Raw genomic sequence first — 24121 nt, 5'->3', positions numbered from 1 at the left:
TTATAAGGATTACTTTGTTTATTTATAAGAGACTACACGATATGGCTGACCACATACAAGACGTACTGAGGTTACTAATAAGTGTTTAAGACATGTTAACCATACTAAAACAATATGAAAAGTAACCAACTAGTAAAACCCAATTTTAATTAATTAATTTTTTTTTTTTTTTGACACAAACCACAGCTTAGCATTTATTAAATCATCAAAAGTGCAACATCATTACAAAAATTAATCTAAATTCAATACTCATATGATTTAAATTAATCTCGGATAAGATATTCTGGATCGAAAATGACAACAAGGTCAACAATAATTTATCAAACAATGATAAAAACAGCAGTCAATATCACCAAAAACTCAAAATAAGGAGAACGTCTAAATCTGACGTAGTAGTAGGTTGGAGTTAGACTCGAAAAGCGTTACTATTTATCTTACTACTCAATACTCACTACTCACTACTCACTATATATATTGTTGTTCAATACTCATTTTGGCATTTTCCCTTTTTTTTTATTTTTAAAATATAATTATATTTTCATACTGAAAAAGCCACCTTCTTCATAATTTCATCTGAATTATTCGTCTCTTCCGATCATCCCATTTTCCAGAATTTTTGTCTTTCTCTCTTTTTTAACTCTGGTATGTTGCTTTCTCAATTCTGCTTTTTTAATTTTTATTTAATTATTTTAAAGAGAATTTCATAATTATTTCTCGTTTTTTTTTTTGGTTGATTGTTAGAATTTTGAGCGTTTTTTGAGTTTTGTAATGAGAATTTCGAAAGGGTTTATAATTTCGTGTAAAGGGTTTAATTATTTATTTTTAATGAATTTTGGTTTATTTCTGACATGAATTAAGTGTTATTTTGGTGATGAGATGTTGAATTCATTTTGAATGCTGGAATTATGTTAAATCACTTGCATGCATTTATTGGGAGATTTTTCTGTTTGATAAATTTCGAAAATTTAGGGTTTGTATTTTATTAAATCTAATGCTTGATAAACTTCGAAATTATGATGGTATTATGTTGTTCTTGTCTATAGATGGTATTTGGAGCCTAGGAATGACGTGAGATTATGCATTCAAGGATTCTGTAAATTTGAGTGTGAAATAGTTTTGATTAAATCCCATTAAATATCCATCCGACCATCACCTATGAATAATGTTTAGGTGTGTTATTATTACCAGTTTGATGGGCAAATGCAGGAAATTGAGTATGGCCAAATTAACCTTGCAAATAACCAAACATACTTGCCTTAGGTCAATTTTGATATTTTCGGCGATATCTTAAACACATTTTCTGCTTGTATGCAGGAAATTCCGGTGGTACTCTGCGTAGTGGATGCGGATGCCTCCTCTGTTTTCTCTTTGGTATCTGTATTCCAGTCTTTTCTTGGCACAGCTTTTATTTTTTACATTTAGTGGTGTTTGTGGCTGGTATATAGGCGGGGAAAATGATTTTGAAGTTTCGTTTGGCAATAGCTCTATACCGATTCTAAATGATCATTTGGAAAATAGAGTTCATGAATATGTTGACCAAACTTCAGTTGATTTGGTATCTTGTGAGGACCTTGAAGGTGTTGGGTCCTTCAATACTACTTGCTTGCTTAACTCAAATGTACACTTGAATTCAAGTATATATGCTTTTGGTATTGGAAACTTGGAGATACTACCTCATGTTTTAATTGTATGCCCCACAGAAGGATGTTCCATAATCTTCAATGTATCTGGGAAGGTGAAAGTTGGACCTAATGCTGCTATTATTGCTGGTTCAGTTTTTATATCTGCCCGTAGCTTGAGCATTGGCCAGAATTCTACTGTAAATACTACATCACTCAGTGGAGGACCACCCTCACAAACTAGTGGCACCCCTGTTGGATATGCGGGAGCTGGGGGAGGGCATGGAGGCCGGGGTGCTTCTTGTGAGTATCTAGGTGCTTGGGGTGGAGATGTATATTCATGGTCTGATGTATCCGATCCATGGAGCTATGGGAGCAAAGGAAGTGGTAGATCTGCCCAAAATCCCTTTGGAGGGAATGGTGGAGGACGTGTAAAACTAATAGTAGAAGACGAGTTGTACTTAAATGGGTCTGTACTTGCTGAAGGTGGTGATGGAGGAGCAAGTGGGGGTGGAGGTTCTGGTGGGAGCATCTACATAATTGCTTATAAGCTGTGAGTACATTCTGAAGGGACTCTATCGTTCATATGATGTTCTGTGTTTTATTTTTAGGGCCATACTACATTTTATCTTGATAATTGAATACTGAACCTAGTGCTCAATGTGTTCATAGCCATGCAATTTATGTATACTTGAAATGTAGATGCTACTTCTCCAACCGAGGTTTATGCTATGGATATGTTCTTCTGTTGAATGAATCATATAGAGGATAGAAACCACACAGACAAAAAAAATCCTAGTGTTGGACCACCCCTTTTAATTGGAAGTTCATAGGCAATTGACTGCACAATGGAAGGCTTTGAATCACCTATCTGTATATCCCATGCCTCAAAAGGCCAATCATAAATCTTGTGTGGGGAGGAGAGGGGGGGGGGGGTCAGTTTCATCTGCAAGTTCGCTTACTAGTCCTAGACTACTCCTTCAGTTCATAGTTATATGCAAAAGATTTCGCTGGGTTATATTAATAACTGTTGCAACAATGATCAATGACATAGAATCGATCATTGTGCATCTCGCTGCTAGTGGAGTCTAATGAAGTCAAGCTTGCCCCAAGTTTACCTCTCACAACCACAGCTTTCAGAGCTTCTATATAATACCTGTATATTTTCCAATGTGAACAACTCTGGACGTGCTGCCAGATGTATTTCTGTAGGAAGTTTAGCATATATTTGTGGCCAAACTTGGTTTAGGTTTGTATGCATATACACTTGTATTACCATTTTTTTTGTTCTCCTGAGGAGAAAATTGTACTCTGCATTATTTTCTTGATGAGTTCCTATATTGCCTGTGTAGAACTTTTCAATAATACCCTCACCCCCTTGCCTCTTCCAGTTCTGTGGTGGTATTTTTTAATTAATTTAACTGCTTGCGTTTAGGAATGGTCTTGGTACTATCAGTGCAGCTGGTGGAAGAGGATGGGGAGGCGGCGGCGGCGGAAGAATTTCACTTCGTTGCTACAGTGTACAAGATGTTAAAGTTACTGTGCATGGTTAGTGTTGGTCACTTATCCTTCTTACTTGAAGAAACTGCAAAGTACTTGATTAAGTGCGAAATGTTTTCTTGGTTCAATTCTGTTTATAAATTATTCTAGCTGGCATTCATTACATATATGTATTGGCTTGCTTTCCACTAATATTCAATTTTCTAACATCTAACACTTAATTAATCAAGTTCATTTTTGTGGACTATCTCAATTCGAAAAGTAGCTAGATGCTAAAATCAAGAGATGTTGAGAAATCCTTAATATGAATTATTAGTTTATTATTAATCATCTTAAGACAAATAGATCATTCCTAATGTCTATCAGATTTATATGTTTATTTATTATTATGTACTCTTTATCATATATGCAATATGAATTTTTGTGATAGATATGTTGGTAGAGAAGCTGGAAGATAAATTTTTTTGACCTCTGCTATGGCAGGTGGTTTAAGTACTGGGTGTCCTGATAATGCTGGAGCAGCAGGAACTTATTTTGATGCTACTCTTCTCATTTTAAGAGTTAGCAATGACAATATGAGCACAGAAACTGAAACTCCTCTTCTGGATTTTTCTCTCACTCCATTATGGTCCAAAGTCTTTATAGAAAACAGCGCAAAAGTGTTGGTCCCACTCTTGTGGACCAGAGTTCAGGTATTACCTTTTTTCTATCATATATCCAATTATTAATTCTGGTCCCACTCTTGTGATCCAGAGTTAAGATATTTTCACTATGCATGCAATTGAAACTGCACTAGTGGTTCTTGGTCAACTATAGTTTGTTTCCTTGCTTATGAAGGGCCAGGAAGAGAAGTCTGGCTTATTAAGTTTGACATTTGCTTGTGGAAATTTGTCCTCTTAAATCAAACTAATATTACGATGCATATATTAGATGGACGTCTCTGCAGTAAGATAATTTATTTGTCAGCAGAAATCAAGTCCTTTTAGTTTTCCTTTGTCATCATATTGACATTGTTCAATGCTCAATGCGCTTTAGCAGCCCATCAAATTCTTCTATCATAAGTTCTCACTCTCCTTGAGTAACCATTACAAACTCCTATACTGTGTTTAGTATTTTCATGGGAAAGAACATTCCAAAAAAAACTCGTCCCCCTTAGTGTAACGTTCTTAAAAACCGGAGGGGGTATCACTTGTTCCTTTTCAAATAAAATAAAAAAAAAAATTAATATCTTGTAGAAGATATCTAAGTATTTCCAATCTCAATTCTAAATTTCTTATTACCTCACCCTTTTTTCATTTTTTATTCACTCATTCAATATATCATCTTTATTAGTGTAGATTACTTAGGGTTACTGATGTAGCCTTTACAGCTCTCTAAGCCTCTTCAAGATCGAGCTCCATATTGAGATTGCTGTTTGCTAAATTTACATTTCAACTTGACTAAATGGCCTATGATATTTGTATGCAATGTCCGGATGTCCCTCAAAATTCCCATGTAACTACCTGGCTTCATGTTTTGTCCTATGAGGGAAAGGTGGGCAATAACTTCGTAAATAACTTGAGTTTGGTCTTGTTGTTTTTACAACAAGGTGTTTTTGCTGGTTGTAATTGAGAAGAAAAACAATTCATTGGACCTTATATCTCCAAAGCATTGATCATTAGTAAGTTCCAATATACTGCTGTCTACTTGTTTAATTACTGAAGGCTATTTGTTCTTCATTGTTTAGCTGAGCGGACAATTAAGTGTGCTTAGCAAGAGTAGTATCAACTTTGGGTTGATGGATCGTCCTGTCTCAGAGTTTGAGATTGTTGCTGAAGAACTACTCATGAGTGACTCTGAAATACAGGTATGGAGGCTAGAATGCACATTTATTTTTACCATGTTATTTTAGATAATTCTTGTAGTCTAATTGTATTGTTCCCTGAAGGTTTGCTCAACAGAATTTTCTGAGTACTTTTTATATGCGCTGGTTGCAATATTACTGTCTTTTTACTCTTAGTAGTACTGATAGTACTTTATTTTTCTTCTTGATTATTTGGGGTTTGTGGTGCATACACTTTTTATAAAAAATCTGTTTCATATTTCGATTGATTGTAAGGTGACTAATTCATATTTATATCATTAGCTGCACCTCATCAGCTCACACAGTCCGCATTCTAATTTTCATCAACTACAAATTTTGTTAATGTTGTTGCCTTTACAACAAGGGTTTGCTATTTATTAGGAATACGTATTAGGCTTTCTTTTAATAAGCATCCAATTATCCAACTATTTGGGTCCGATTTTTGTGTGTGAAAAAATTCTTATAGGTTTTGGAAACTTCAAATATTTTACGAGTGATTTGGGGGGCATAATTATATTAATCCTAGCCTTCCTTTTTGTGAAGTCAACATTCCCTTGTTTTTGTTGTTGTTTTTGTAAAGTAAAAATGAGGCATATGAGTATAATAAAAAGATATCAAAAGGGTGTCGCTCGCTCACCCGGATAATTAAACTCAAGCCCTCGCGTTATCATGTAGCAATGTATCTGCAATATAAAGATTTCAAGTATTGTGTAGAACCTAAAACTTGACTCCAGTTACGCACCCCCTTGGTTTGCTTTTGTTATTATTTTATTATACCTACGATGAAGGATTTAAAGTATAAGAGGCAACATAATCATTCTAATTGGATACTGGAGACTTGTAGAGTATGGATATAACATGTTACTTCATTTAAGTCAATGTGTCTGCATTCTAGGGTTGTTGCTTACAGTTGTTTACATGTGCTCCATTTTCCAAAGTATAGTTCCTAAATATTTTATTAGATTCCATCAATGTCTTCCATTAAAACTTCAATATGTAATGACTCACAATGGACATCAATAATAGTCTAATAGATCTAGTGCTTAGTTGTATGGTAAATTGTTTCTCCTTTTATTATGTTTTTTTGCACAATCAAATCAGACTTTAAATAATTATTATTCATGACTTTCTTGTGCTAAGAATCAAGACTTACATTGCCATCTTCATTTTGGCTGATTCGGAGTTTTCTGTCATGTGAGTGAAGGTCCATGGTTCTCTGCGAGTGATTGTCAAAATGTTACTTATGTGGAATTCTGAGATCCAAATTGATGGCGGCAAAGCTGTTGTCACAACCTCAGTCCTTGAAGTGAGAAATCTTGCTGTCTTAAGGGTATCAATCTTTCTATTCTCTTATCCTATGACTTTTGTTTTTCATCACTAGTCAGGCTAGTTACCCATTGTTCCATGCAGGAACATTCTGTTATAAGTTCAAACACAAATTTGGCACTATTTGGTCAAGGGCTGTTGAAGCTGACTGGTCATGGTGACTTAATCAAAAGTCAGCGGCTGTTGCTGTCACAGTTTTATAACATCACTGTAAGGAGTTACTTTTTTCAGCATAGGTTCCCACAAGGTTTCTTTTGTGTTTCAGTGAGCAACTTATTCATTGTAGTATTTGTGGCGCTTTCTCCTTTACTCACCTCATGCTGATGAATGTGATGATTGATCTTATACGGATATGTTAACATGTTTCATGGCTTGCTTAGTTTATTGTTTGTGGATGTCTTTACTACATGTTTTTCATGGCTTGCTTAGTTTATTGTTTGTGGATGTCTTTACTACATGTTTTTCATGGCTTGCTTAGTTTATTGTTTGTGGATGTCTTTACTACATGTTTTTCATGGCTTGCTTAGTTTATTGTTTGTGGATATCTTTACTCCTTTGCAAAAGCTTTGATTACAGAAATTTTAGGAACCTTCCTCTTTTAAATTCAATCAAACTGTTTTCCTCAATTCCACGTTTGTCTTCCTGATTTCAGTACACGTAGTCAAAGTTGGACTAAAAGGATAATTGAGCCCTTCATCTCCTATTTCTTTTTTGCCCCCATCATTCTATTTATTTTTTCAGGTGCTTAATTAATTCTTTTACTCTGTTGCCTCAAGTTCTTCTAGTATTCTTATACTACACATGTGACGGCCTAATGGGATGCTTTTGGAACTGCCTTTTTTGCAAATAATTTCAGATTTCACTCTCTATTCTGTTAGCCGACCTCGAATCATTTTGGGACTAAGGCTTTGTGGTTGTTGTTGTTCTATCTTATAGAATGATAAGTATCAAAAGTGATTCAACATGTGGCAGAGCAATTTGCAAATGAAAATAGATAACTCGTTCAACAACTGTGCTATAGATTTTGCAACTTAGGGCGTGTTCAGCATTGACTTAGTTGAAAATTTGAGCGTTTGGCAATGTAGTGGTTGGTGTAGCTTTTGGTGGTAGAGGTAGCTTTTATTAAAAGCTAATATTATAAGCTTTTGAAAATTTGAAGTAGTAGTTGATAATTTAATATATGTAACAGCTAGTTAACAACTTCTTATCAAATATCATTTAATGTCCTCTGGAATGTCCCTTCAGCGTATTTGATTGTTGCTATGATTGCCTCCATGATGAATTGATGAAACACGTTTACTGTATGGACAAGTCTGATTTGGCGTTGTTGAAGGAAACTTTCATCCATTTATATATGTATGCTTATATATGCATATAGTCACATACACATACATGGTATCAAGATGTCTGCGATAAGAATTACTCTGTTGTCAAGATTTTTGTACATTTACTATATTAGCAGAGTGATAAGAATTACTCTGTTTTACTATGCACGGTTTTGGCATCATAGTTAGGACTGAGGAGGAATTTTAAGTTGGATTATAACTTGAAATGAGGCTTAGCTTCAACAGATTTTTTTTTATGTGGCTAATGAGGCCATTGATTCTTCTATAAAGTTCAGTTTTGTAGCACAGACATTGCAAAAACTTCTCACTTTCTATTGATTTTAAATTTGTTGGAGTGTAACATGTCTTTGTTTTATATGCTCACTATTGAATCTTAAAGGAACATATTGTTTAGTCTCCATGTCTAAAAGAACAAGGGTTTCTCTTTATCTAATTAGAGTGTGTATGCCTCTCTGGCATCGCGCCATTATTGCAATATTGAAGTATTTGGTCTGAGGAAGTGCCAGAATTTTAAAGCGAGCAGCCTCTGTTAAATTTATTTTAAGCATGAGCTGTGTCTAATTAGAGTGTGTATGCCTCTCTGGCATCGTACCATTATTGTAATATTGAAGTATTTGGTCTGAGGAAGTGCCAGAATTTTAAAGTGAGCAGCCTCTGTTAACCTTTTTTTAAGCATGAGCTGTCTTCCTTCCAGCCTCGTCACAATATGGGGCTATTGTTTGTATATCATTTTGGTTTAGTGCGGTTCAAAAGTGTCAATCTTATTCAATTGAAGAGAATCTGATGGGGATGTTGCATGAACCAAGAAATAAAATTTATCTTCAGTGGTCATGAACAAAACCCGCTCCTTCTATCAAGTGCTATACGCTCTTGTAAACCCGATTTTCTCATATCAATTTTAGCTTCTTCTATCCAGTAAGAGAATATGTTTGTACCTATTGCTAAAGTTTCAGCATTCAATTGCTGGTGAATGTTTATGCTGATTGCTACTGCTACTTGGAGAATTTAGTATCATTACTGCATTTTCTAGTCTTGTCTTTGTGTGGCTGCATCACTTCATCAACATCACCTTGTACTTTTTACTAGCTGTAGGATTTGTTTACTTGCATACTCACTGATTTCTTGTGGGCATTTGCAGCTTGGACGTGGTTCATTAGTTCAGGCACCATTGGACGATGATGCTAGTAAAACCATGTGATTGCCTTATTCTTTACTTGTTTCTGATAATTGACTACAGACTGGCAGTTGACCTTGCTTCATGATATAGTTCTTACTGCCAATTTTGAATATCTAATGCAGGGTAACAAAATCTCTCTGTGAGAATCAGATATGCCCAATGGATTTAATAAATCCACCAGATGATTGTCATATTAACAGTACCACATCCTTCTCACTACAAGTAAGAGGAATTGTACATCTGTTTCGTAGTTGTATGAGAAAATCAATATGATCCCTTTTTCAGTTTTTGTCACTAGGAAATGCTTCCTAAATCTTCATCTCCTTCTACTGACTGCTTTATCCTCTGTCTAATATTGTACAGAAAGTAGTAAAGTTTACTTTTACCATTTTCTCCCACATATTTGTTTTTTTTACCCCTGTTTTCCCAATTTCAAGTAACTATGGATATTTCTGTAAATCACCTTGTAAGTTTTACTCTTACCAGGGTTCAGCATTTTATATTAATATCATATTATCATATAATAAGTGACATTTAACAATTTGATGGTCAAAATATTGCCTCAAGCTCTCTGATCTCTCCTCTGAAATGTTATAACCTCACTTATCCGATTATCCTCTCCTTAGATTCTCTCTATTTTTATTTTTTGCTGCTGAGAATGTTTCTTTGAAGCTATTTATGGTTTTACCTTGCTATCCTCTTCTTTCACACACGCCAAGTGGAAATACTAGGATTCTGAGTATGAGCAGTGTAAGTAAGTAATTTAGAGGATTGCTAGATACCCTAGATTTGTGCTACTGCTATACCACTTAGAGCATTACCACTACTACGGCGGTCCTTCTCGACAGAATCATATCTTAATATGTTACATAATAATTCAGTACAATTGACTTCTACAGTCTCTTGGAGCTGGTGATATGGGCAGGCAACATTTATCTACTGCATATTTCTATGTGGCAGATATGCCGTGTTGAAGACATTCTTGTTGATGGTCTTGTAAAAGGAAGTATAATCCACTTTCATAGGGCGAGGACAATTGTTGTGAGTGCTGATGGGATGATAACTGCATCGGAACTGGGTAATAAAGTACTTCCATAATTTTTAGTTTTTTTTTTCTTTTCAAACTTGTTAGGCTCCGTTCACTTCACCTTATTTTTACTGAATTGAAATTATTTTTTACTGAATTGAAATTAATTTTACTGAACTGGAATTATTTTTGCTGAACTGAAATTATTTTTACTGATTTTCTATTATAATTCTTCATTAAATTTACTAATTTTTACTGAACTGAAATCATTTTTGCTGAATTGAACTATTTGAATATATTTTTTTTCAAGGTGAAGTGAACAAGGCATTATTGCTGCAATTTCTTAAACTTTATACATGAAATTGCTTATAAACATTTTAAACATATCTAATAACTGATTAATCTGTATTATTGCATGAACTCTTGTATAAATTGGGGGATTTTATATGGTGATACATCTATAAATTAGTGTTATTGCATGAACTGTTGTATAAATTAGGCCTTATATATGCTGATACTACTTTATCTTATATGCTTTAATGCTCTTGGATGGAGCATGCACTAATCTGGTAATTCCATTTATCTTTTTGTTTACTTGTTTTGTTGCTTTATACTCTTATACATGCCTTTTTTTTATGAGGTGGTAAAATCTGAAAATTATTGCTTTTAGGAACTCTTGCGAAAATTCATCGTGCTTCTGAATACATTGCGAATTACTTCACATTAAAGGAGTTTCCTTTTAACATCTTGTAAAAGCTTCCAAAATTAATTTCCTTGCCTCGTGATTATATTATTGTTTTCCAGGTTGTCGAAAAGGTAATGGTAAGGGAAGATTCTTAGATGGTGCTGGCAGTGGTGCTGGGCATGGAGGCAAGGGAGGTTCAGGGATGTTCAATGGAACAATAAGTGAAGGTGGGAGTATATATGGCAATGCTAATCTTCCTTGTGAGCTAGGAAGTGGATCTGAGGGTCCAAATGAGTCGTATGGACATGTGGCTGGGGGTGGAATGATAGGTAAGCATAGTTCCTAATTTCCTATTACTCATTGAGAGCTTACCTGTGATTGTCTTATAAATATATCTACAAGAATAAAGCTCATTTCTGTGTTTCCCTTTGAATTTCTAAACTTTCAGTGATTGGGGCAATACAATGGCCATTACTCAGACTTGATATGTACGGATCCTTAAGAGCTGATGGTCAAAGTTATAGTCAAGAGATTAATAATAGCAATGGAGCTATAATTGGTGGTCTTGGTGGGGGCTCTGGTGGTACAATTCTTCTTTTTCTTCAAGAACTCGTACTTGCTGAAAAATCTAGCTTGTCAGCTGCTGGTGGAAAAGGTGGTCCTCTTGGCGGCGGCGGCGGCGGTGGTGGAAGAATTCATTTTCATTGGTCTGACATTATTATTGGAGATGAATATATTCCCATTGCCATAGTAAATGGCACCATCTACAGTGGGTATGTATAAGTTCATTATCGATACTACTTAAATTGTTCTTAGAAAATTATTTATCTGTTTTGAAGGTAAGAACAAAGAACAGAATACATCAATAATTGATATGTTAACCTCTTACTCAAAGGGAACCACTCCTAACATCTGGATTCTGGAGCAGCTCTTGATACTATTTAAATGTGATTCTATCTGACAATGAATTTGAGGGTCATGGGTCTCCCAGGCATGCTGTGATACTGGTGGTGTTGTTGGATTTTTATTTATTTATTTTTTAATACTGTGTCTCACATTTTAATCTTAGGATGCTAAACCAGTCTTTTTTTTTTCTTTTTCTTATAGAAAAATCTAAAGCCGGTAGGATTTAGGGTAGTCAGTGCCGGAACTTCATTGTATTAATGAACTGAATTTTAGTATTTGTGAAGACACTGACCCAAAATTTTAGTCAAAAGAAAGCTGTAAAGTTGTTTTGAAGCTTGAAGATATGAGGTGAAGAACTCGGTGGTGGAATCGGATAGCCAAATTGTTATAAATCGTCTATCGAAAGCTGTGATCTTTTTCTCGGATCTTGATGATGTTATGTTTGTATGCAAAGACTTTAATTTTGTTTCTTGGTCTCATGTTCTTAGGGATGGGAACTTTGTCGCCCATCACCTAGCTAGGATAGTACCTTTTGGATTCGAGCAAGTGTGGGAAAATCATTGTTCTTCCGCTATTGCTCCCTATGTATTAATGGAAGATTTGTCCAACTCTTGATTGATGGTACCACTAGCTATTCCTCAAAAAGTTTGTGTAACTCATTAAAATGGACTAAATCACGTTGACTCATTAAATTTACCTGCCTCTTACAGTTTTACTTTTTGAATCCATTAAAACCTCGCTTTTAGTCTTTGATATTGTTGACTGTAAATTGATCAGATTTGATTACAATGAAAGAATGTATTAGAATTAGCTAGTCTGACAATACTGGGAAAACATTTTGGCCGTATGTACATGTATCATCATGCATTTGGAAAAGTATTTTTCAGCTTAGTTTGATAATCAATCATAAATGGTTACATTAAGATTAAGATTTGTGCTCAACACCTCTTAAGATTTGTGCTCAACACCTCTCATGCAGTTTTTTTGTATTTCTAATCAGCATGAAGCTTACAGATTGTACATGTGATATTTTAGTTTTCACCAATTAAACTTTAGCAACTTGTTAAATTCACTCCCCTGTCTCTGAATCATTAATGGTTGATCTGTGAGAAATATAGGTGAATATGGGTCATTATCAAGTGTAGGTGTCCGACTGTGAAAAATTTTGGTTTCTTGATTGATCTATGATTATCTTTTAGTTATTGTAGAGATGCCATGTCGAGTTTGTTTCCATGAATAAATTCTTAAACTGCAACTGTGAACCACACTTTTCTCCTGGAGCCATAAGGCCCACAGTATATGTTGTATTTAGTTAGAATGGCAGCATAAGTTTTTCCGTTTAGGTGAAAGAACATCAAGGATTTTTTGTTTGTTTTGTCTCGTTAAATTTCAATCTTACTACCATACTTTTGTTATAAAAATATTTACAAGCTTTATGCTGGTTTAAATTATACGCCTCAGGTTGGTTGTATAACAACTTTACTTATTGTTAACAGAGGAGGAGCAGGGGATAGCTTAGGTTTCTATGGAGAAGAGGGCACAATCACCGGGAAAGAGTGCCCGAAGGGACTTTATGGTATATTTTGCAATGTAAGAGTTTGCTGCCTTTAAAACTTACTACTTAGATTTTAACTGTTAAGACATTGCTTTTGTGCACTGAAAGGAAGATTCTTTATTTTTTAGTGTGTCTTGCCAGTTTGTTTCTTGGGTTTCCTTCAAATCCTTAGTGAAAGTGGTTGCTGGATGATGTCACAGTGAACCTTAAAACTTTTGTTTTTCTTATGGGGATGATTTCACCCCTCATTGATGCAGCTACAGTTTGTGAAGTCATCCGTCTTATCCCTTGACAGGGTTCAGTTTTGTAGGGTCGTGCCAGAGAAACCACTATTTGACAAGTATGAAGGCTCTAAATTCATTGCAGCACTTTCATATTCTTTGTTAAGGGATGTGGTTCAGGCTGAGAATCCAGAACATTTTCACAGTTCTTAGCAGTTAGCAGTCAATGAAGGGAGAATTCTTGACAATTCCCTTAAAATTATTCCTCTGTTCCTAATTGTTAGTTTGACTTTTCATTTTTCATCCAATCCTTTCTGTCTTACACCTTTTTTTTTTTTCTTTCTATTTTGTAACCTTTTGTTTACCAACTTTTCTGATATAATACTTCATTTCCTACATTTTTGTACAACACAAGCCCCCATACAACACTATATTCTATACATTAATCCTCATACACTCTATCCTTATTTTTCTTGCATATACCCTAATTGCCACACTCTCTCTCCTTCCCTCCTAAATTTGTATGTCTACAATAAGTTTAACTAACTTATAGCTACGGAAGTAGGACAAGTATAAGATTTAGATCATGAGGGTTGCACTGATGTGATTTTTCATAATGGGCTATAAATTAACATGTGGTTGAATTATGCTAGAGACCTTGTGGTGAATAGCTTTTATTTCCCTGATATTATAGGAGTGCCCTATCGGAACTTTTAAGGATATTGATGGCTCTGATGAACAGCTTTGTACTCCTTGCCCTCAAGAATCACTTCCCCACCGTGCAGAATTTATTTATGTACGAGGTAGATAAATACAGTGCAATTTTTTTACAGATATATAAATAAATCCATATTATATCTCTGTTATTTTTTCCTTTTTGGCTTTTGACTTCTGTTGAAGCAATAATGCAGGTGGGGCGAGTCAACCATCATGTCCATACAAATGTATTTCTGACAAGTACAGAATGCCCCACTGCTTTACACCCCTCGAGGAGCTGATGTATCCATTTGGCGGGCCTTGGACATTTTCCCTTCTCCTCCTATGTTGTTTGGTAATCCTAGGTCTGTTGTTAAATTTTCTGCGCATCAAATTGGTTGGATCAAGCTCCGTGTGTCATAGTACGTACTCATTTGAGCAGCGCAGTTTGGATTGCCAGTATCCCCATCTTCTCTCTCTATCAGAGGTATGGTCTTGATGTCAAACTAGTTTTCTTTACCAGAGATGGATTGCTTGTATTAGTATGCCCATATAATACTTTCTTTATCCCAGGTTAAGGGACCCAATAGATCTGAGGAAACTCAAAGCCATGTGTACAGGATGTACTTTGCTGGTCCAAACACCTTCAGGGAGCCGTGGCACCTTTCATATTCTCCTCCTGACGAAATCGTGGAGATAGTGTAAGATATTTATTCATTCTCCCTTTTTGTGAATTTATTATTGCAGTGATTGCTGCTATAATCAAAAGTAATTCCTAAAACCGCTAACTAAAATAGATCAATAGGGAAGTAGGGTTAAATCCACAGGGAAACAATGTTCTTTTTATTTCTCATAGATTATTATAATCTAAATTATAAAGTACGAGTTAGAAATTTGGGAATTATACTACGGCAATAATTAAATTAGGGGAATAAGCAATAATAAAAAGATCTAGGTCAGGTTCACCAATAATTAATACTCCAGGATAAAACATAACAATCAATTATCAATGCATAAATTAATGGCTTTCTTTACGTATTATAATCACAGAATTAATCTATCGGTATTAAATCGCATCTCTCGATTCTTGACGTAACAATTTATAAATTAGTTCTACTTATTGAAACTAGGCCTTAAACCTGCGCAAATCTAATTGCATAGCCTAATAACAATCAATAGGAAATTAATGAAAAACATTAACAATGAACAATAATAAATTATCCCTTCATATTAATCATGGATCCCCCAAAATCCCTAGAATTAAACTACTCGCACATAATTAAATCTAAACTAATCAAAACGATTAAATTAAGTATGATTAAAAGCAATAATGATAAAACTTAAATAAAGAAGCAAAAATAAATAAAGAATAGTAATATAAAGTAAACTTAAAACAAATAAAAAGAGCCTGACTAATACTAAAATAAAACTAAAACTAAGAAAACTAACTACCTCCGTAAAACTACTACTACTCCTATTATAAAGAAGCAAAGCTAAACTAATTAGGAAACTAAGATAATCTTAATAACCTAACTAAAAGTCTAAGAAGTCCAAATCCTAACAAAAGAATGACAACTCCTCCCATAAAAACCAATGCCCCCATTAATAATGGGCCTTTAAATAGAACCAAAGCCCAGTTGACAACAACATTGTTCCAAAGAAAGGAACTAGCCCCTGATAGGGCCATGGTCTATAATTCATAGCTCTTGGGCTGGTCTTCTTGGGCCTTCTTAAATTGCCTTGAGTCTTTACTCTAGTCTGTGTACTTCATTCGGGCTTTTACACTTTAATTCGGAACTTGTGTGGCTACCCTCTTGTCAAACTGAGCCCTCAATCACCGGACGAAATTACTCGAGCTTGGTCTTGTACTTCAAATATCTAGTCATGAAATACAATCCGATTCTAATGTCTTTGTAGTGGTTAATAACCTCGGGGATTGTCATAATTCTGCAAATTCCTGCAAAATAATACCAACTCTATAGAAACACTAGAAAACGTATATTAATAATAAAAATAGCTCCGCAGAGCTCAAATAAGCACAAATATGACCATGGAACAGAGAATAAATTATATTTATAAAATAGACTCATCACAATTTAAATTGGCTTCTCTTCATTAAAGGCTGCTCTTGTCATTGTAGTCTCAAACAGAGTATTGACACTGAACCAAAACTGAATGTCCTGGAGCTAGGTAGAAAAGATTCCAGAATAGGGAGTTGACAACATTATTTGTGTGGTGTCTTTTTAACCAGATGAAGCCTGCATATATGAGTGCTTAATATCATGTCATCCCTAGATCTTACCTGGTTGTTAATAAACTTATTACAGTAAAAATAATTAAGTAAATTGAAGATGGCCCAACCTTCTTGACTTTTTGTATAGTTTGAATACATAGAGAAGGTAAAAAAAATAGATGGAACCAGAATATACACAAGGATTACTAACTATGTAGATCAGATATCTGTGGTAAAGTTGATCATAGCTCTTTTATGCTTATCTTCAAGTTATTTGGGACTTGCAGTGTCTATAAATAGCGACTTAACAGGAAGATTGGTTTTATTGGAGATTGGAGGCACTATAAGGGGAGACTTTGGCTTTGTATTATTCACCTTATTATTTATTCTTTCTTAAATTAGACCAGACCAGAGCAGACAAAATTATAAAGATGACCATTCAAACAAGACAATAATTTTTGACTGGACCAGACCAGACAGTTTCATACCAGAAAGATTTAGACCAGACCAGTCAGATCTTTAGAAATTCAATCCATCTTAAATAAGTTGAAGAGAACATAGACGTAAAACTTAGAAGAGTAGCAATGTCGATGTGTGATTGATAATCCTTCTATTTGCTGAAAATTGATGGAATAGGAATTTGATAGTTTTATGTTGCTCAACCTAATTCATATAATCATATGATCCATGTCTCAGCATTTGCATTACCTGATGAGCTTTTTTTACTTTTCGTCCAGGTATGAAGATGCCTTTAATAGATTCATTGATGAGATCAATTCTATTGCTGCATATGATTGGTGGGAAGGCTCTGTTCACAGTATTCTTTTAGTGCTTGCTTATCCTTGTGCTTGGTCATGGAAACAATGGCGTCGTAGAATTAAAATCCAACGTCTCCAGGATTATGTCAAGTCTGAATATGACCACTCGTGTCTGCGCTCTTGCCGAGCAAGGGCATTGTACAAAGGAATGAAGGTAGTCATTACGTGTAGTTTTAAAAAAAAAGAAAAAAATTGTCACTCTTTAGCAATTACTCGAACTCCTATGTCAACTTTTTCTTCACCTTGAAGTTTCTAATTACATGCGTTTCGGTAAATGTGTATGAGAAGGTAAACTAGGAAAGGCTTTGATTAACAAAATTTGAAATGGCTCTCTCTGCTCTCTTCTTCTCAAGGTTGTCTATGATGCGATTATAATGGTATCATTGTAGGTTGGAGGAACACCTGATTTAATGGTTGCATTTATTGATTTCTTTCTTGGTGGTGACGAAAAGCGTGTAGATATTGTGTCAATCATACAAAAGAGGTTTCCCTTGTGCATAATTTTTGGTGGTGATGGCTGTTATATGTCTCCGTATAGTCTTCATAGTGATGCACTGTTGACCAATCTGATGGCTCAGGTGTGTCACCTTCCCCTTCCCCAATTCATTAGTGACATGTGATGCATTGTATAACCTTGACCCATATTTGTTTCAGCATGTCCCAACTTCTGTCTGGAGTCATTTGGTGGCTGGTCTAAATGCTCAGTTGAGGACAGTCCGGCATGGATTTATGCGCTCAACACTTGCTCCTGTCATTTGTTGGATTAATAGCCATGCAAATTCACAATTAGAGTTTCATCGAGTGAGGATTGATCTTGGTTGGTTTCATGCCACTGCTTCTGGTTATAATCAACTGGGAATTTGGGTAGTGGTTGATGATTGTACAATCCACAACATGCCTTATCCTGTTTCGCCTAACATCAATGTTGACGAGTCTCTAAAGTAAGTTGCTTATTCCTATTTATTGAATTAGGTTTATGATTGATGTTCTTCAGACACTAGTAAATTCTCATGATGATTGATATATTACCTTGTTATAATGTCAATTGTCATCCTTGCTATTGTGGTTAATGGCTATGATAAGGGTGCAGTACGATTTTGTTAGCCCATAAAACCTTTTTCTACAAATCGCCAATAGTAATCAGCATGATGATACCTAGATCTCAATGAAAATATTACCGTTGACTTGTGCTGTCGACTCCGTATCGGTGGTCCCTTAACGTACCCTCACCTTCTGTGTCATCTGCTTTCTGCTTTTTATGCCTTTCTATCCATGTATTATATACATATTCATCCTACTAAATGAATCTCTGTTTTTACTATTCTGATTTGTCTCGATATTATGCTTGTGTATTTCTGTGAATCATTCTCTCATTTATTACTATTTCAACAATTGTTACTATCGCCCTTATCTGTCATGCTAGTTGCTACATTGCTACTGCTACTGTCTGAGGATATTATACCTTTACTGAACTACTAATAGATTTTAGCTAAGAAAATGTAAGCCTTTATCTGAACTATCCTTCCCTCTATTAAAAGTGGTCATTTGTAATTTCCTTGCGTTTATCAAATTTCTCCTTGTCTCCCTTTCATCTTTCTTCAGCATAAATGGAAGAACAGAGGACAAGAGGTGCAGGCAGCTACAACAGACGCAAAGTCACATGAGCCAGGTGTTAGCTCCAAAGAGGACTGGTGGCCTAGTCAATGGATTTCTTAATGTGATGCCACACTGGGATCTCTGGAATTCAAAAGGGACATTTTCTTTCTATTTTCTCTGTTCCTGCGCAACACTAGGCCAGTTGGTTGCCAGGTTTGTTCAGTATGTTTAATTGTGTTTGTATTGGTAAATTTTTCAAACAATTCTGTAGAACTTTTACTGTAATAATGTGATTCTGATATGTTCTGTATGTTTATGCTGTTCAGGATACTTTGCAGCTGCTCATCTTGATCATCATTTTGGCTGACCTTTCTGTCACCTGCCTTACGCTTGTACACTTTTACTGGATTTCTCTTGGGAGTTTTCTTGCCATCTTGCTTATTCTTCCTTTATCTCTGCTGTCCCCCTTTCCTGCGGGCTTGAATGCACTATTCAGCAAAGGACATAGGAGGGCTTCACTGGCACGAATGTATGCATTGTGGAACGCTACATCTCTGTCAAGCATTGTAAGTTAGGGCTTAAGCCTACCTTATAACGTAACTGTTGAGAATTTTATTTTTTTTTTCCCTTTCAAGTTGCTGTTTATCTTGACCTACCCATGGTCTCTGTAACTAGAAATGAAATCTGTGTCTGCATGGTAATCCATAAGTGAGATAAATCTGGTCGATTATAAGCCTACCAATTCTTGGATCTAGTTCCATGGGTTTGACTACCCTAGTTTGACACTTTAACTATCTTCAATATTTGCAGGTTGTGGCTTTTCTATCGGGCATATCTTACTACACTTTTCTTTCTGTCCAGGCATCGAAAGAGAAAAATGCTGGGATTGCTAAAAGGTCGAGTTAGCGAACTTTTCCTACTCTCCTCTGTCCTTGTAACATTTTAACCAGTTAATTTAGTAATTGTTTTTCTTCTTCATTCTATTTCCTCATTTTCCCACTTTTAGTAGTTAGTAACTTAAATTTGCATTCTAAATTTCTTTCTACATGCTAACAGGGACGATGTTGCATGGTGGCTTTTGCCTTCTATTCTGCTGCTTCTAAAGAGTATTCAGGCTCGATTTGTAGATTGGCACTTGGCAAACTTGGAAATTCCCGATTCTTCTGTATATACCCCAGACCCAGACAGCTTTTGGTCCCATGAATCATAGTTTTTGATAGACCCCAAATTAGACCGAGACTTTCATGCCAATTTTATCCGGCCTTTGACTTGTAAATATGCCCAAGCTGTACAGTAGATCTGCAGAGTTGTGCAGTTTTTCATCTGCAGTTAGAGTGAAAGTAATACATCATTGACGGATTGACATTTATTTTTCAAGGGGAATCAGTGCGTTAAGCTTCTTATTTCTCCTCCAGTATACAGGATTGCCGTCTTGCCTTACTCTCTGAGTAAAGTGTTAATGTGGAAGAGAGTGGCTGCTAGCACCGCAACCTATCCTGATTTTTTGATAGGTAGAAGTTTTATAGCTAAATTTGGTCCATTTAAGTGGCAACGCACAATGACTTGATTGAATTTTTTGTAGTAAACAGTGCTAGTAGATTATTACTCATTGGTACTCGTCTTTGTTCTGTGCCAGTAGATTATTACTCATTGGTACTCGTCTTTGTTCTTGTGCTCATGTAAGTAGGTGCTTTATAGACTAAACTTGAGCTTTATGGCTATGCACATTGTCTTAAATATTTGCACCAAAAAACATTGTCTTGAATACTAGTTTGAACTTTTTTTTTAATCTATTTAATACTCTGTTGTATAATACTGCAGCAAACATGACATAATTTGACAGAGCATTAGATATTGAAAAGTCGGGTTAGACTCGTGAGAGGTTCCGACCCGATAGGGCCCTTCTCCTTAAAAAAAAATAAATAAATAAAGTAGATATTGAAAAGTATTATACATACAATTTAAAAAAAATAAGTTACTCTACTAGAATTCTGTATACATACGGATTTTCAATTTAGTTTCTGTTAGTCTCAAGTTCCAAAAAAAAAAAAAAAATTACGGAGTACAAATTACTTTGTATTACCAGTACCAACTTTTAAAAAGAAATACCAAATTGAAAAATTAGCACATAGCATCACAGAATGTTCTTCTTCTTTTTTTTTTTTTTTTTTTTTTTTTTAAATTCTTGATTGCATAATCTCATCACATGTTTTTTTCTCAAACAATCGGCAAAGGGGCCACTACAATGTATAAAAAATTGCAAAAATGTCATTTGAGAAACAACCCGTATCTCAATTAAGAAATTGGAGTTTGCTCAATAAAAAGTACATGTGTTATTTTGAACATTTTTGTGTAAGTACATGTTTTTTGTGTAAGAACATTTTTGAACATTTATTATTTGCATGTATTTTATCTAATGTTAACAAGTACAATGTCAAGATATGTTCAACCATAAAATATTCATTTTTATTATATCTCACGTTAATTTTCAAATAAAGGACCAACCATAGTTGGCAGCCAAAATTGTTCAATTTTTTTTACTCAATGTCCATCACGGTTTATTAGATTTTCTAGGGTTTTTTAAAATCAAGGAGGTGGTTGTTGGGCGGTGATTAGGCGGGAAGGGAGGGTCGTCTGGCGGTAGAGGAGGTCGCCGGACGTGGGGGATCTGAACAACGGATCCGGTGGGGGAGGGGGTTGATTCTATTGGAGGAGGAAAGGGAGGGGAAAAGAGAGAAGGAAGGGGAGGGGATGGTGGGTTTATATATATATATATATATATATATATATATATATATATATATATATATATATATATATATATATATATATATATATATATATATATATATATATATATATATATATATATATATATATATATATATATATATATATATATATTAACTAAATCTAATTATTTAGTAATTTGGTGGGTTAGAGGTTAATTAGAATAAATTGGAGTTTAATTTAGTTAATTAGAGGGTTATTAAGGAAATAAGTTTCCTCTCGAAATAAAAAATGAAGGTGTTGGTTTTTTTTAACCAAAAAAGCTTTTAAAAAGTTTTCTTTTCGCAAAATGGTGCTTTTAAAAAGGCTTTTTTTTTAACAAATTTTCCTTAAAACAAAAATAAGTAATTTATCTTAAAAAATCATCTATGGATCTTTTATTTGCTCATTTTTTGTTTGTTATTTCTTTGGGCATTGAAGTAATTTTTCAAACATCAATCATAATACTATATAAAGTAATCACCAGAAATATCCCATAAGTACACGTGTCGCATCCACAATTAAAATTTTCCCGCCAAAACTTTTTTCTTTTTCCCCCTTAAAATATAATAAGATAATTTATTTATTTAAAAAAAAAAAAGAATCTACAACCTAAAAATCCTTAAAATATAAAATAATAATGTACACCAACTTTAAATAAAAAAATATTTTCTCTTTGCTTCATAACTAAATAAGAAAAAGATTTAAAATAACATAGTGATTTTTTACCCTTTAAATTTCATAATGAATTCAACTGAAATTTATTGTTGCAATCCAAAAATCACCAAAGTATAAGAGTTTTATAAAATATTCAAGGGAATATAAAATATTTTCAAATCTTTGAATTAAAACTTTGAATTTAAAAATAAAGATTCAAGGGAATATAAAAGATGTTGGAATATAAAAGATTTTCAAATCTTTGAATTAAAAAATGAAGATTCAAGGGAATATAAAAGATTTTCAATTCTTTTAATTAAAACTTTAAAAAATATATATCAAAGATTTGAAAATCTTTTATATTCCCTTGAATCTTCTTTTTTTAATCTATAAAATGAAATGTTCATTTCCTACTAAAAATAGGAATTCTAATAAGTCAATTTTAAATTCATAATTTGTCACATACTACAAGGTCTATAACAATAGATGTCAACTTAGTAAAGCTTATGACATGAGTAAAGCTTATGACAGGGTTGAATGGGGTTTTCTTCGGAAGCTTCTCCTAACAATGGGTTTTGATGGTAGATGGGTGAATTTAGTGATGCACTGTGTTACTTCTGTTACGTACTCCGTGGTTCCTACCTGGGGACTAAGACAAGAAGACCCTTTTGTCTCCTTACTTATTCATTTTGGTGGCGGATGCTTTTTCTCACATGTTACATAATAAGGTTCATATCTCAGAGTTGCATGGGGCGAAAGCAAGTAGGAGTGGGCCTGCTATTTCACACCTTCTTTTTGCAGATGATAGCTTACTTTTTGCCAGAGCGACCCGACATGAATGCGAAGTGATAGTTGATATACTCAACCGCTATGAAGTAGCATCCGGACAAAAAATTAATTATGAGAAGTCAGAAGTGTCGTTTAGTAGAGGGGTGAGCGATGAGCAACAAGAGGAGTTGATGGGGATACTTAATATGAGACGTGTTGATAGACATGGTAAATATTTGGGTATTTCGACTCTAGCAGGGAGATCGAAAAAGGCTATTTTTTGTGCTCCTTTAGACAGGATATGGAAGAAGCTGCAGGGTTGGAAAGAGAAGTTACTTTCGAGAGCAGGGAAAGAGGTGCTTCTTAAAACTGTGATTCAGGCTATCCCGACCTATTTTATGGGTGTGTACAAGTTTCCTTGTTCTGTCATCCAGAACATCTGACGGCAATGGAAAAATTTTTCTGGGGTGATAAGGGCTCTCAACGGAAAATTCACTGGAAATCATGGGAAGTTATGTGTACGCCAAAATGCCTAGGGGGCATGGGATTCAAGGACTTGGAGGTTTTCAATATCGCTCTTCTTGGGAAACAAGCTTGGAGATTGATAGATAAGGAAGATTCTCTTCTTGGGAAGGTTATGAAAGCCAAGTACTACCCACATAGTACTTTTCTTGAGTCTTATCTTGGAGTTTCGGGAAGCTACTCATGGCAAAGTATTTGGAGTGCAAAAGCTATCGTCAAGGAAGGTATTATTTGGAGACTTGGTATTGGAACAAGTGTCAATATTTGGAGAGATCCTTGGATAGCGGATGAACAAGGGCGTTTTATTACATCACCCGAAGTTGAGGAGTTGAGTCAAGTGAGTGATCCGGTGGATTTTGCAAAAATGGAGTGGAGGGAAGATCTCATTGCTACCAATTTTAATGAGAGAGATAGGAAATGCATCCTTTCGATTCCCTTAAGCACGAGAGCTCCGAAGGACAAGATCACGTGGGCTTTTTCAAAAGACGGGCAATACTCAACAAAGACCTCGTATATGCTTGGTAAGGGCTGTGATTTTGATTTATTTCACCAAGCTTGGGTGGAGATATGGAGCTTTGAATCATCACCGAAGGTGAGACATTTTCTATGGAGAATGTGCACCTCCACGCTCCCAACAAAGCAACTGCTCTTCTCTCGGCATATAATTGATTCAGCCTTGTGTCCATGGTGTGGCATTGGTGAAGAATCTGCTTTCCATGCTTTATTTTTCTGTGACCGTGTGTGTGAGTTATGGGATGAGTGTGGTTGTGATGCAGCAAGACCGAGAGAGGATGAGGGGGTGTGTGATATGTTGGTTAGATGGGGCCAACTTGGGGATAAAGTTAAACAGAAGGCAG

At 35.0% G+C, this 24121-nt stretch overlaps 2 protein-coding genes across 2 annotated transcripts; both read left to right on the top strand.

The window, feature by feature from the left end:
* The first annotated feature begins 1319 nt into the window (after positions 1-1319).
* On the top strand, positions 1320-19951 carry LOC145606631 (uncharacterized). The gene is made up of 23 exons (XM_081662442.1): positions 1320-2172; positions 3055-3167; positions 3603-3811; positions 4846-4965; positions 6167-6292; positions 6373-6498; positions 8773-8828; positions 8934-9033; positions 9772-9889; positions 10643-10852; positions 10972-11296; positions 12926-13019; positions 13900-14008; positions 14117-14388; positions 14475-14602; positions 16872-17106; positions 17342-17530; positions 17607-17893; positions 18555-18761; positions 18820-18829; positions 18875-19114; positions 19359-19444; positions 19605-19951. The coding sequence occupies exons 1-23, from the start codon at positions 1343-1345 to the stop codon at positions 19756-19758; spliced, it is 4344 nt and encodes a 1447-aa protein (XP_081518568.1). The 5' UTR covers positions 1320-1342; the 3' UTR covers positions 19759-19951.
* A 2736-nt stretch (positions 19952-22687) lies between these two features.
* On the top strand, positions 22688-23185 carry LOC145606623 (uncharacterized). The gene has a single exon (XM_081662435.1). It carries the CDS (start codon positions 22688-22690, stop codon positions 23183-23185), a length of 498 nt encoding a protein of 165 aa, XP_081518561.1.
* Positions 23186-24121: the final 936 nt, after the last annotated feature.

Source organism: Chenopodium album, chromosome 2 (assembly GCF_948465745.1).
Source record: "Chenopodium album chromosome 2, dcCheAlbu1.1, whole genome shotgun sequence".
Lineage (NCBI taxonomy): Eukaryota > Viridiplantae > Streptophyta > Magnoliopsida > Caryophyllales > Amaranthaceae > Chenopodium > Chenopodium album.
The sequence above is the reverse complement of the archived record's forward strand: the minus strand, read 5'-3'. Positions and strand labels throughout refer to the sequence as shown.

Bases quoted from the DNA above. Each gene is read 5' to 3' on its own strand.
- LOC145606623 (XM_081662435.1), top strand. From the start codon at position 22,688: ATGTTACATAATAAGGTTCATATCTCAGAGTTGCATGGGGCGAAAGCA.
- LOC145606631 (XM_081662442.1), top strand. From the start codon at position 1,343: ATGCGGATGCCTCCTCTGTTTTCTCTTTGGTATCTGTATTCCAGTCTT. The intron at 13,020-13,899 runs GTAAGAGTTTGC...CTGATATTATAG, and splicing joins TTTATGGTATATTTTGCAAT to GAGTGCCCTATCGGAACTTT. The intron at 14,009-14,116 runs GTAGATAAATAC...GCAATAATGCAG, and splicing joins AGAATTTATTTATGTACGAG to GTGGGGCGAGTCAACCATCA.